Raw genomic sequence first — 12246 nt, forward strand, 5'->3', positions numbered from 1 at the left:
CCTCGTCACGCGCAAACGTGCTGTATTCCTTTCACGGAGGAGGATCCAGCCGGTGCACGGACAATTCCATTCCACGCACACGTTGGTTCTTCTCGCATTCGGCTGTCTCAGGGCGCGCACGAGGATCTCTGACTTCCAGCCGTGACAGCGTCTCTCTCACCTCTCCACCTCCTTAGAACATCTGTCGCTCAGTTGGCTCTGACTGGTAGTTTTGTTCCGCTCTGTTTTGACAGGCGGGAACAATCAGTTCTTTGAAAACATGGGAACGTCGCCTTGAAACCTTGGGGCCGGGCAGGGCCACCGGGGAGAAACCTCTTTGTTATGGTGAGAAACAAAGAGAGACAATCGTAACAAAATCACACCCCACAGAGTCCGCAAGCGGATGCTCAGTGGTTGGTAATCCTCCTTTATATCGCCTCAGTCCGAAGAAGAAGGCGAAGGCCAGAGACGTCAAAGATTCCCTCTTCCATCGCCATTTCCTCGTCTTTTGCAATCTCCAATATTTCCTACCACATTTACTGCTTCTACCTGTCTGTCTCCTACCTCTTCCACGATGCGCGCCCTCACTCTAGGCATATCGACCGTTGCGGCCATTGCAGCCTTCGCCAGCCTCGTTGCAGGCCAGGCGGGGCCAGAAATCACCGATCCCGCTGTCCTGCCCCCAAGCGAAGGCGACGTGGAAACGTCCACTCCTGAACTGACGTCGGACGACGAGTACTTCGTCGACGAGTCGGAGGGAGCAAGGCTGGCCAAGAGAACCCCGCCGGCCGGAGTGTACATCTGCAACAACAAGAACTGGGTGCAGCCGTGTTCCTGGAACAAGCTCACCGACTCGAAGTGCATGGACTTTCCTACGGATGCCGGCTCGTCTGTCGGGGTAAGTCGATTGTCACTCTTCTCTCCCTTGCAATTGTTATTGCCCTTTCGATGAGTTTGAGTTTTGCTGATTCGTGATTGAATGTCTCTTCCAGCCTCCTGTCGGTTGGCAGTGCAAGATCTACTACGCCGCAAACTGCGCCGCGACAAACGGCATGACGGACGGCAAACTCACGTACCCCGGCACGGCAAACTTGGGAGCCCTGTACAACAATTACGACAAGCCGGCGTCTATCAAGTGCAGGCAGTGCCCGCCAGGAACAAACTCACCCTGGTAAGTTCTGATACCTCCCCCTCCTTTGCCGGCCTCGCGGTCCAACGGTTCAACGCGCTTGCGACAACGGACTTGGCTGACCATGAATCTTGGCTTTTAGTCTCAACAACAAAGCTCCAGACTGGAATGAAGCCATTGCAAAGGCTGGATATGGAGGCGCCAACGGACAGTGCTCATCTTGGGTATCCGGGAAGGTTGTGCACTCATCTTGCCTTCCGGCACCCAAAATTTCATAGTCGACTTTTGATATAGAAGGGGCACAGGGCTGAGAGGGAGAAGGCTGATTCACGTACTTCCTGGGTCGACGTTTCTGAGGGAGGAAATCTCAATGTGCGGTCGACCGGAATTCTTAGTCTGCGACCCTGATCAATGCATTTGGTGCAAGACTTGGGATATTTCGAAGTTCAATCTAATGCATTCTCCAGTCCTTTGACGGGCTGACGTATACCGAGGCCGCGATCTCAGTGTCAGCTTTCAAATTCACATTTCCCCATGGCTGCTGGAAGGGGACTCTGTTTCCCGATCACTGGCCGAAGAATGGAGGGGGATCGGGCGCCGTAGTACTGTAGTTTGGCTTGGGTGATTCACGACCCTCGGTCTCATGGCCGTCGGCGGAGAAAAACGATCATTTCGCCAAGGAACAAGATAGATATCCAGCTGTGGTCACAACACTTCAAACTTCTGCCAGACCGCTGAACCAATTCCCCACAATTTCTCCTTTATGTATTCTGATTGTCAATTTTCTGTCGACAATTGACAAGTCTGACAGAGGTTCCAAGTAGTCACTGTTTCAAAGGATGTTGGAAAGCGGCAGCGATCCTCGGCTTATCTCATACTTTCTTGTTGTCTTTGGATGATTGTCAACTGTCGAGCCTGTCGACATTGGAGACAGATTATTTTTTTTCCCCTTCTTTCCTTTCTTTTTTTGGGGGGGGATTTGTGGGCGCCAGCGGGTGTGAATATTTCGCGTTTATATCCCCTAGCCATGCTCTCCGCTGCCAGACCCTTCTGGGTTCCCTAGGTAGTTTCTGTCAGAAATCAGCTGTGAATTCCTATACCCAAAAAGAATTCACATGCAAACTGACCCACCTCAAGCCTCTGAAAAATCCACCTTTTATCAATTTACACTCACTTATTCTCTCTCAACAATCTGAAGACACCCCTCTCCAGGGGTTAGCACAGTTAGGGAGCAGCTTGTCTGACTAACTGCAGTCTAGATTGCCATTGACCTGAAGCTGGTCTCAATATCATCTGATCTTCCAGCATCTGCCCAATCTTCTCTCTTCTAAAGAGTGATGATGGCAGAGAGAAAGGGTGTGACAAGTCATTCAAATCCGTCATGAAATAAAAAACCTGAGGTTCGCATCAACTTTCGATTAGGATCAAGGATGGTTTCTCTCGGCGAGAGTTTTTGCTCCGGAGAAGTTTTGTGTGATTTTTGCCGCTGACCTTGGCGAGAGGTTAGAAGATACAACTGAAATATGGTGTTGGTGAGGGTTGTCATGCGTTACCCACCAGCCGAATCAAAGTGACACAGGTTGACGCAAAATGCACGCTGTGCTCAATATAGCTAAAGAGGGCTCAATACCAACGAAGGCCACCTCTATTCTAACAGCGGGACTTGAAGCGTGCCACTTATTTGTTAACTTTCGACGTCATTGTTGATGCATTATTCCCCTCTAGCCTGGCAAACTCTGACTTGATGTCTGACTGCAGGCGTTTGGCATCTGCCTGGACGATTTGCAAGGTTGGGCTGAATGTTGTCAAGCCCTAGGGCGAAAAGCTGGATGAAGCATTTTGAGGACGATGTGAGAATAGCACTCTAAATGGGGGCGTCTATTCTGAAAGGTGGAAGGAAGGTAAGTGTTAGGTCTCATTCCTTGGCCCTTGGCCCCCACGACCACAGTACACCTTTCCACCTTTTACCCGTCACAGCCAACTTCAAAATCCTCCTCGGATATCATCCCCTGATCATTCTCAAAATGCCGCGACAAGCCTTTCTCCAGATTCGCCATGGCCCAGACAAGTATTCTCCAAAAAGTTACACGTTCTATACAGAATGTCTCTCCAATAGCACTCGAAGGTGGAAAGGGGATTTGCGGTAAGCAATCGTGTTGAACTGTTTGACAAGAATCTCCAAGGGACACACATCACGATCCAGGTCTTTCCTGTTCGTAAGACCAAACCAGACATATCTCTTTATCTTACCAAAGGGACAAGGTTTGGGGGTCCAACGAAAAGGGAGGTTGTGATGGCGAGGCTGGCAGGGCTAGTCAAGGGCTAGTGAGGCTGAGCCACGTGACATGGCCCCACCGGCCCCCAAGTCGACACATGACGTCATACATCGAAAGCATCCACCGTGGCGCCGTCACACCATAGTACTACGAGTATATTTCCCAGCCTTGCCATCGAACCATCAATTATCTCGCTACACGTCTGCTGCAATTGTCACGATCAGCGACACAATATGACTGCAACTACGAGAAGCCAGACTAAACAGAATCAGACACGTGTAGAAGACTTCGAGCCGAAGGAGGAAAACAAAGCCCAAGGCCAAGGTTCCAAATCTAAACGTGCTGCAACTACAAAGAGAAAGAAAGAGACTGAACCGCGCTCCGAACGCAAACGCACACAGTCTGATAACCAAACGAATGCAGAGGACGCAGCGCGTTCAACAAAGAAGCAAAAGCAGAAACAGCCCTCCCTCAAACCCGAGGAAGACGTATCGCCGGCGGGGGACGCCACCAAGCCCGTGCTGATAAACCGGGCGCCAGTCCTGCAGCTATGGGCCGCATGTGTGTCGCAGGCGCTTTATCCCGTCCTGCCATGGGCCACGCATTTGAGCATCGGCTCTGCGATCTCCACATTATGTGCCATCGCCAAGGGGCGCGCGATCGGACTGATTGAAAAGCCGTCGGACGACCCGGCCGAGCGGGCCGAGAAGGAGAGGAAGAGACGCGCTGCCGAGGAAGGCGCCGACGATGAGATCAACGTCATGCGGTTCAGGCTATTACTAAAGGACGGAGGCGCGATCGTCTCGGGCAGGCCGCAGAAGGCCAATGAAGTGTTGTTGAGGAACAAGTTCGGACAAGGGGATGAGTACGAGAGGGTCAAGAGGGCCATGGAGGAGGCGATCGATACGTGGAGGAACAGAGGCCAGGAGAAAGAGTTTAACGTCAAGGCTTTTCACATGTACGAGGAGTTTCGTCCGAGTGTACAGCGGGGGCAGGGCGGGTGGGGAAAGAAAGGTGAGTTAAGGCCAGAGAAGATAAGGGAAGTGGTGTCGAGGGACTAAGTCATGCGCGAACGAGAATGTTCGGCTTACAGGGCAGCTTTCTGTGGGTAAAATGGGATTCCATGTTATGGGTCAAAATATATATGCACATATATAATCTATTAATACCTGGGATCATAGCCCACCTTTCACCCGCCATTGACTAATGCTTTGGTCTATCCAGCCTCCTTATCAACTTCGCGTGCGAGCCACAGCGCTGTCATTGATTCCCCGGTGCCGAAAAACAGTCCTCTAGTGAAACTCTGTTCTCTTCAACAAGAGAGTCGAGAATCTCAGATTACCGGATGTCCTCTCATCTTCCAAAAAAAAAAAAAAAAAACATCGCCAGATAGCTGAATGGGTGACAGGGTCAGACTTACTCTCCATTCTCAAAAATGTTTACCAACGTGCCTATATACGGCAGAATCTCGACGTGAAACTCGTCGCCGTGCCTGATGGTGACCTTGGGCTTTCTCACGACGCCAACTCCCGCGGGCGTGCCCGTGATGATCACGGTGCCAGGAGGCAACGTCGTGCCCTGCGACAAGAAGCTGATTAGCGCTGGGATGGGGAAGATCAGGTCGTCGGTCCCGCAGTCCTGGAGGACCTGGTTCCCGTTCTTCAGGCCGCGGAGGTGCAGCTTCGATGGGTCCGGGATGAGTGAGGGGGACACGAGAGCCGGGCCGATGGGACAGGCGCCGTCAAAGCCCTTGGAGAAACACCACTGGCTCTGCGCGAACTGAGCCGTACGGCTGGAGACGTCGTCACAGGCCGTGTAGCCCAGGACGTAGTCCATGGCGTCGGCTTGGGAGACATTCTTGGCGGCCCTGCCGATCACCACAGCCAGTTCGGCCTCGTAGTCGCCGCAGTCGTCTTGTTGGGTCAATCTGGGCAGTATCGTCGGCGCTGGCCAGGGGTCACCCAGCGATGTGTTTGGTTTCCTGTGCCCCAGTTTTAGTCCGAATGCGAAGACAGTCAGTCCTGGTGTAGAAAGGCAACCCCCCCAAAAAAACTTACATGAAGACCGTAGGCACAGTGGGCAGGGTCATGTTCACTTCCGCCGCATGCTGCTTGTACTATTTTGGAGGGTGGTTGAGCAATTCTTTCCGTCACAGCCTAGCATATGGGCCTAAGATACTCACATTCAACCCAATACATCGAATAGTCCCAACCTCAGACATGGCCAGAGGAGACAGGACTCGATCGACGACGGCAGAGGTCCCGGTATCCCTCCCAGGCGACAGGACGGAGGAACCAGAGAAGACACTGACGGGAACGTCAAGACCTCTCCGCAGAGCGATGCCGACATCGACGTTGTCATCTTGAGGCTGTCCAATAAGCACCTTTGATGGATCTGCCCGTGGGACGAAACGAACCAGCCCTGACGGAGAGAAGTGAGCTGATAATACTTCAACGGTGCGGGAGAGCGGCTTTACGTTTCCACGGCACGTCGGCAGCCACCTTCCTGAGCATGCTGTGCCCTCTTCCAGACCTCGTGGCCTGATCCTGACCTGATATATACAAGTACAGAAGCAAGAACAAAGGGGGTGATGAAGCCATTGCGGAGACGCTGAAGCGGGCGGAAGCAGGTCGGGTCGGACTATCAATGTACCGAACGACGCCTGTGGGTGCCTCTTCCGATGGGCTTACAAGGTTGCTCACCACTTGCTGCTGCCCCGCCACAAATCACTGCGTGGGGACGTCTCAATAAATGAAAATGTCGAGATTTGCTACAGAAGACTTGAGAGCAGAGAGAATTGAGTACCTCTTCAGATAAAGTTCGATATCCCTTGATGCTGTCCCGCATTCGGGACCGCCATCTCTTTGCAGGCGACGAGAAGGGTTCATGATATAAAAGGCACTGGGTCAAGCCGTTGAGCGGATTTTCTGACATCGGGGGGTATTCATCGCACGGACAAACTCTCCTCTGAGGACCTGCCAGTAACAAAGACACGGCTCGACCTGTGCTTGAAGAAACCATACATCTGATCCATCCTATCAGCCGAACAACGATGGCGACCTCGACGTCAGGAGAAAGCGAATATCGCCAATACCTCCCGGACCTGAGCATCCCGCGCTTCACGACCATGGCGAAACAAGACGCCCACGTCTACGCCACGGCGTTCAAGGAGTCCGGGATCCCGCCGTGGCTGCACGCCCTGTACAAGCACTGGCTGGAACTGCTCAAGGAGCCGTTCAAGGGCGTGACCAATGACGGCGTCGTGCGCCCGGGCATGTTCAAGATCCAGGACGAAGGCGTGCCCATTGACGGCATCGTCGCCGCGGCGCAGGCGCTCATGAGCCAGCTGACACCAGCGCAGGTCGCCAAGCTCTCGCACCACATCGACTCGCCCGAGTGGCGTACCTGGTCGAATCCAGAGTTCCTCCTCAGCGACAAGGGCGTCCGGCTGGACGAGCTCGAGCCGGGCGTGCGGGACGGTGTGATGGCCGTGCTCCGCGCGACGCTCTCGCCCGAGGGCTACGACAAGGCCGTGGCGGCGATGCGCATCAACGGGTTTCTGGGCGAGCTGGTCCAGGGCACGGCCGTGATGAACGAGTTCTCGTACAACTTTGTGCTGTTCGGGCAGCCGTCGACCACGGCGCCGTGGGGCTTCAGCTTCTACGGCCACCATCTGTGCCTGAACGTCTTCCTCTACCGCACCCAGATGCTCATCTCGCCGTGGTTCACGGGCGCCGAGCCCAACATCATCGACGATGGGCCGTACAAGGGCACGCGGATCCTGCACGAGGAAGAAAAGCTCGGGTTGCAGCTGATGCAGTCGCTGCCCGCCGAGCAGCAGCGCAAGGCCCAGGTGTACAAGGAGATGAAAGACCCGGCCATGCCCGAGGGGCGGTGGAACCACGACGACCAACGCCACCTGTGCGGTGCGTATAGAGATAACCGTGTCGTACCCTACGAGGGCATCCCGGTGTCCTCGCTCACCGCCGACCAACAGTCCCTCGTCGACCAGATCCTCACCCAATACCTCCTGTACCTGCCGCAGCCCGCGCGCTCGATCCGGCTAGACCAGTGCCGCGCCCTCTACCACGAGACATACTTCTGCTGGATCGGTGGCTTCGCCAGCGCGGACCCATTTTACTTCCGCATCCAGAGCCCCCTAGTGCTCGTCGAGTTCGACCACCATAGCGGCGTCTTCTTGAACAACAAGGACCCGGCCAAGTTCCATATCCACACCCTGCTGAGGACCCCGAATGGCGGGGACTATGGGTACGCATTGAGGCCGTTGTGCGAAGGGAGCGTTAAGCAGGAGTTTGTGTGGAAGGGCGACAGGGAGTGAGTGAATGTGGAGGGTGATGCGGGCGGCGGGGAGGTTAGAAGGAGACGAGGGGCGACAAGGGACGAAACAAATAAGCCGACTGGGGAAGAGCGTGCACAAGACACGGGCGGCAAAGTGGAGAGGCTGGACATCGGGCTGTTCCAGAAAATAAAAATGACCTTGGCAATACATGTGTTACATTGAACTGCGTTGGTAATGCATGCACTTCTTTGTGTCGAATCTGAAAGCACCGCGCCTGATATTTGAGAGAGGCCCCAGTCATCTCGCTTCCTCTGCCATCGGACGGCCAACCAGACGATGCCATCATGCAGCGAGGTGAGCACCACAATATACCTCAGACCTACACGAGCAGCCACGCCAAATCGACCCCATTGTTGAGAGGAGCTGGACAGCAAAGAAGATTGCAGAAGTCGCCGTTGTCGTGATTGCATGAAAGCCCTGTCCCTGCATTCTAGTTGGACGGATCGTCTCCAGGTCTTTGAAAGGGGAGACTTGGACCTTGAATGATTGAATTGGATGTATTAACCAAGCTGGGAGTACACCTCCAAGTCCGTCGCTGATACAGGACCTGCATCTTCGAGCCACGGACAAAAGACATTCCATACCTGCTTGCTTTGGCTCCAGACTACCCAGAGGTGATTGATCCCCTCACCCCCGGAAGCACTGTACTTAGAAGGGATTCGACCTGTTCATGTTTGGTGTTTGCTCCCTTTGCTCCCATCTCAAGCAGACTTCCGTATTTCACTTCACCTCAGGCAAAGACGACCCGCACAGCTTGCACGGTATTAGGGTGATTCGTGAATGTGACAACCAAAGTCTTCCCAGTCTCATCGAAATAAGGATGGGGCACCGCAGCGTAGATTGAACTGGCCGGCGTGATCGGCGTTGCCTGGTACAATGTTATCGGGTCTGACCAGGGTCCTTCGGGTCGTTGGGCAGTTTTCAGAAGCACTTTCGAGTTCATCCAGTTGTCTAGCCAGGGTAAAATAAACCAAATGTTAGGTTCGTCCTCTTGTCCGGGCGAGAATGCGTTCGTGACTACTTACCACAATACACGAAGAGGAAGCATCCAAAATAGTTGGACCAGACCACTTGTCCCTGGTTGACCTGCCAGAATACACTCTCCTTCTCACCAATGGTTTTCCCATCGAGCCTGTCATTCTGCCATGTCTCACCGTTCCAATACTCGTAGCAGCTGACGTTGGTGGCTTCGTCCGCACGGACTCGAGTCAAGTATACCCAGGGATTGCCTTGTGGCCCGTGGCCGTATGCGTAGACGTATTCATTCCACCGCAGCGCGCCGACGTCTCCGTACCAAGGTTCGCACGTGGCGTCCCACCAGTATTGCGGAGGCAGACGTCGTATTTCCGGAACAGGAGGATATGCTGACGTGTCGAGGGTGATCGAGGCGACCCCGGCGCCAACAAGATTGTTCGTGCCGTTGGGACGGTGATTCAGGAGGAAGAACATGACTCCTTCGTTTGGCGTGGCGGTTTCGACCACATTAGTGATGCCTAAAGCGCATGTGGCCGCATCCTCTCCGAAGGAGGATATAAGCGGGCAGAACTGTGGCGGGTAGCCTTGCGAGTCGAGGACAGGGTCCACAACCACAAGCGGATTCTGTGTGGCTATCGCGACTGAGTCGCTTGTCATGCCGCGCCATGTATCGCTATAGTTGGCATCACTGTAGAGGGTGTCCCCGTAACTCAGAAGGACGTACTGGCCGAGTTGACCTTGAAATCCCAGGTCGCGCTTGACGTAGGTTGTGGCGCTATGAACGTCTCCAATGGAGTCAACGCAGACTATGCCTATGCTGGGTGGATATGGCTTGCAAGCGGTCGTTGTGCTGGAAGTATTGACAAGAGCTGGTGCAGTGTCTATCGGCAGCGGCGAGGCCTGGAGCAGAGATGTTAGGTTGGATAATATGTACAATGTAAGTAATAAACAGAGATCCATGGAAAGATTGGGCAAGATGGTTTTGGCATCGCTGCATTGCCTAGTTCATGGCAGACAGATCTTTTTGAGGTGAGAAAGGAGCACGAGAGGAAGTGCTCCAGCAGGCGTTTTACATTTTCAATATATCCTCACAGGAACACTCAACAGCACGAGAGTATTGGGTAAGTGATTGATTGATCGATTGTGAAAAGCTTACGGCGGGTTGAAGACAATAGCAAGTGACGCAAGCGACTCTGAATACCAACTAGCAAACAACCAGGCATTGTTCCTAGTGTATTCAAGAAATGAAACAGGATGCGGCAGAAAAATTCATGAGTGCCACGCACCTTGACCCATAACCGGCAGGGATCTGGTATTGTTGGAGAATTTGAGACGCCATTGCCATCATCGTGATGCGTGGGCTTCTGTGTAGAGGCGATGTCTGTCTGATGGCTTGCAGGTGAGAGAGTAGCAGGCCCCATGTTGGTGTCAGGTAATCGATTGACCGCTTGACCAGCCCATTGGTACAGACGTTTACGGATTCCCCGAGGTTGTTGTGGTTCATCTCTTGTGCGGTCCATGGCGCTGCATTTATCAGTTGGGCTGCGATCGCGTAATCATGTGTGATACGAGATCGAAGACTGTGTCACCGTGGCTTCAGCTGATAGGATACGTGACAAACTCGACAAGTGAGGGCCCAGTGAAGTGTTGCAGGTTACAATTTTGAAATCTGTTTCAGAAGTGTTTTGCGCCGTGTCCATGGAAGGATTTGTCCTTTGCGTCGGGGTCTTCCAATGGCAAATCCAGCCCAATATAATAGTTGAGAAGACTAGATGCTGTCCGAGTGGTAGTCCAATTATGGCTTGGCGAAGAACATAAAAAGGTGTGAAAGATGATTTGGATGACCCATGACAATATAATTTCGTCATCAGATGTGAGGATATTTTTCACTCGGTCCTCTTCCCAATGCGTGGCAGCAGAAACCACGTAACTGACATTGACGCAAACGAAATCAAAACAACCGGGTGGAGGGCAACGGTACTCAATTTTTGTGCCAATATGCCAGTGATGAAAGGTACCAGTGCGCCGCCAGAGCTTCCCATCGATGTCACGACTGACAAACTGCTGATTTGGATGCTCTTGGGTAAAAGTTTGGCAAAGACGGCGGTGGCGCATGGGTAGATTGGTCCGAGGAATAAACCGACAATGGATTCTGCCACGGCGTTTCCGATAATGTTTGGTACAAGCCAAACCAGAAGCTGGAAGATGGCGGCTCCAATGATCAGGAGAACGACCGCAAACTTCTCCCCGACCTTGTGAGCAAAATGAGTCAAGATAAACCTTCCAACAGTAATGCCGCCCCAGAATCCAGAGGTGACATTACCGACATGGGAGGGATCGCCTCTTCGGTAATGAATCAGGTAAGAGATGACCCAGCCGGAAATGGCCACCTCTGCTCCCTGATAGAAACTAGGAAACGTCAAACTAGTGGATCGATGTTTCATCGAGGCAACTTACAAGACAAAGGTCGCTCCAAGGAGCGTTGTCCTGTTCTTGACCGCCCTTTTGAGCACCTGAACTTTGGTGAGTTCGGCCGAACCAGCAGCCTGGCGTGAAGCGGTCCGTTCGAGAGACGAAAGTAACTGGACAGCAGCATCGCTCTCGAAGCCTCTGAAGGACCAGCCCATCAACAAAACAGAAAGCAAGGATATAGACAGCGTAATGAAGTAGAAATGCGCCCAGTGAATGCCGCTTGACACCATGGCCGTAGCAATTAAAGGGGAGACAATACCGCCCAGCTGGCAGAAGTTAGCTTCGGTCGAAGCCCATGCCGACATGTCTTGACTTACCCCATATAGACCGTGGCAAAAGCCTAGGACGACAGTGCCATTGAGCAAGTTGACAATAAAGGCGTTGGTCATGGCTAGAAACAGTCCCATCCCACAGCCGAGAAAATAGAAGCTGAGCACCACCACAGGAAATGGTGGAGAGCAGACGATGGTAATGTAGCCGATGCTCATCATAGAGGTTGCGATGATGTAGGAACGAGTCCGACCGAGCCGAGACTCGATGAGCTGGATGACTGGTGCCATCGAAATAAACCCGAGAGCATTAGTGATGAAAATCAAAGAAACAATGGCATATCCGATATGGTAGTCTTTTTCCAGGTATGGGATCAAAGCACCAGTGGCGGCATCATTCAGGCCCAGCAAAAAGAACATGACACTCGCCGCCGCTACTCGCCAACGATTTCTGGGTGGATTCGATATGGACTGAACGATGGCATCAACAGCTTGATCTCGCTTTGGTGTAGGAGGTTGACTTCGTTCCAACTCGCCAGGCGTTGGAGGAAGAGACCGACCGACAGGCGATGCATTGCGAGAGGGCGCCTTACATGGACCGTTCAAGCGTCTGCCCCATTGTAGTTCGTCGAGCTCGTACTCAGTGGGTGACACAGCGGTAATGTTGTCTCGATGGACGACGGGGGCAAGTCCACGGACAGCAGCGGATGGGTCACTTTCATGGGTGATAAAGGCACCGAATGCTTGTACTGTCATCATGAAGAAGACGAAGAATAAGAAGAAGCG

General features: G+C 53.1%; 6 protein-coding genes across 6 annotated transcripts; 3 read left to right on the top strand and 3 right to left on the bottom strand.

The window, feature by feature from the left end:
• Nucleotides 1–553: 553 nt before the first annotated feature.
• Nucleotides 554–1154, top strand: A1O5_01949 (uncharacterized protein; the record flags this gene model as incomplete). Its single annotated transcript, XM_007742565.1, has 2 exons — nucleotides 554–877; nucleotides 972–1154. 2 exons carry the CDS (start codon nucleotides 554–556, stop codon nucleotides 1152–1154), a joined length of 507 nt encoding a protein of 168 aa, XP_007740755.1.
• Nucleotides 1155–3617: 2463 nt separating this feature from the next.
• A1O5_01950 (uncharacterized protein) lies at nucleotides 3618–4445 on the top strand (the record flags this gene model as incomplete). The annotated part of the gene is made up of 1 exon (XM_007742566.1): nucleotides 3618–4445. The coding sequence occupies one exon, from the start codon at nucleotides 3618–3620 to the stop codon at nucleotides 4443–4445; it is 828 nt and encodes a 275-aa protein (XP_007740756.1).
• A 355-nt stretch (nucleotides 4446–4800) lies between these two features.
• Nucleotides 4801–5897, bottom strand: A1O5_01951 (uncharacterized protein; the record flags this gene model as incomplete). The annotated part of the gene is made up of 4 exons (XM_007742567.1): nucleotides 4801–5365; nucleotides 5442–5500; nucleotides 5567–5805; nucleotides 5861–5897. 4 exons carry the CDS (start codon nucleotides 5895–5897, stop codon nucleotides 4801–4803), a joined length of 900 nt encoding a protein of 299 aa, XP_007740757.1.
• Nucleotides 5898–6436: 539 nt separating this feature from the next.
• A1O5_01952 (uncharacterized protein) lies at nucleotides 6437–7723 on the top strand (the record flags this gene model as incomplete). Its single annotated transcript, XM_007742568.1, has 1 exon — nucleotides 6437–7723. One exon carries the CDS (start codon nucleotides 6437–6439, stop codon nucleotides 7721–7723), a length of 1287 nt encoding a protein of 428 aa, XP_007740758.1.
• A 751-nt stretch (nucleotides 7724–8474) lies between these two features.
• Nucleotides 8475–10239, bottom strand: A1O5_01953 (uncharacterized protein; the record flags this gene model as incomplete). The annotated part of the gene is made up of 3 exons (XM_007742569.1): nucleotides 8475–8695; nucleotides 8770–9619; nucleotides 10006–10239. The coding sequence occupies 3 exons, from the start codon at nucleotides 10237–10239 to the stop codon at nucleotides 8475–8477; spliced, it is 1305 nt and encodes a 434-aa protein (XP_007740759.1).
• A 366-nt stretch (nucleotides 10240–10605) lies between these two features.
• A1O5_01954 (uncharacterized protein) lies at nucleotides 10606–12216 on the bottom strand (the record flags this gene model as incomplete). Its single annotated transcript, XM_007742570.1, has 3 exons — nucleotides 10606–11128; nucleotides 11177–11457; nucleotides 11509–12216. 3 exons carry the CDS (start codon nucleotides 12214–12216, stop codon nucleotides 10606–10608), a joined length of 1512 nt encoding a protein of 503 aa, XP_007740760.1.
• Between the last annotated feature and the right edge of the window lie 30 nt (nucleotides 12217–12246).

Source organism: Cladophialophora psammophila, assembly GCF_000585535.1.
Source record: "Cladophialophora psammophila CBS 110553 chromosome Unknown aczJe-supercont1.2, whole genome shotgun sequence".
NCBI classification, from domain to species: Eukaryota; Fungi; Ascomycota; class Eurotiomycetes; order Chaetothyriales; family Herpotrichiellaceae; genus Cladophialophora; species Cladophialophora psammophila.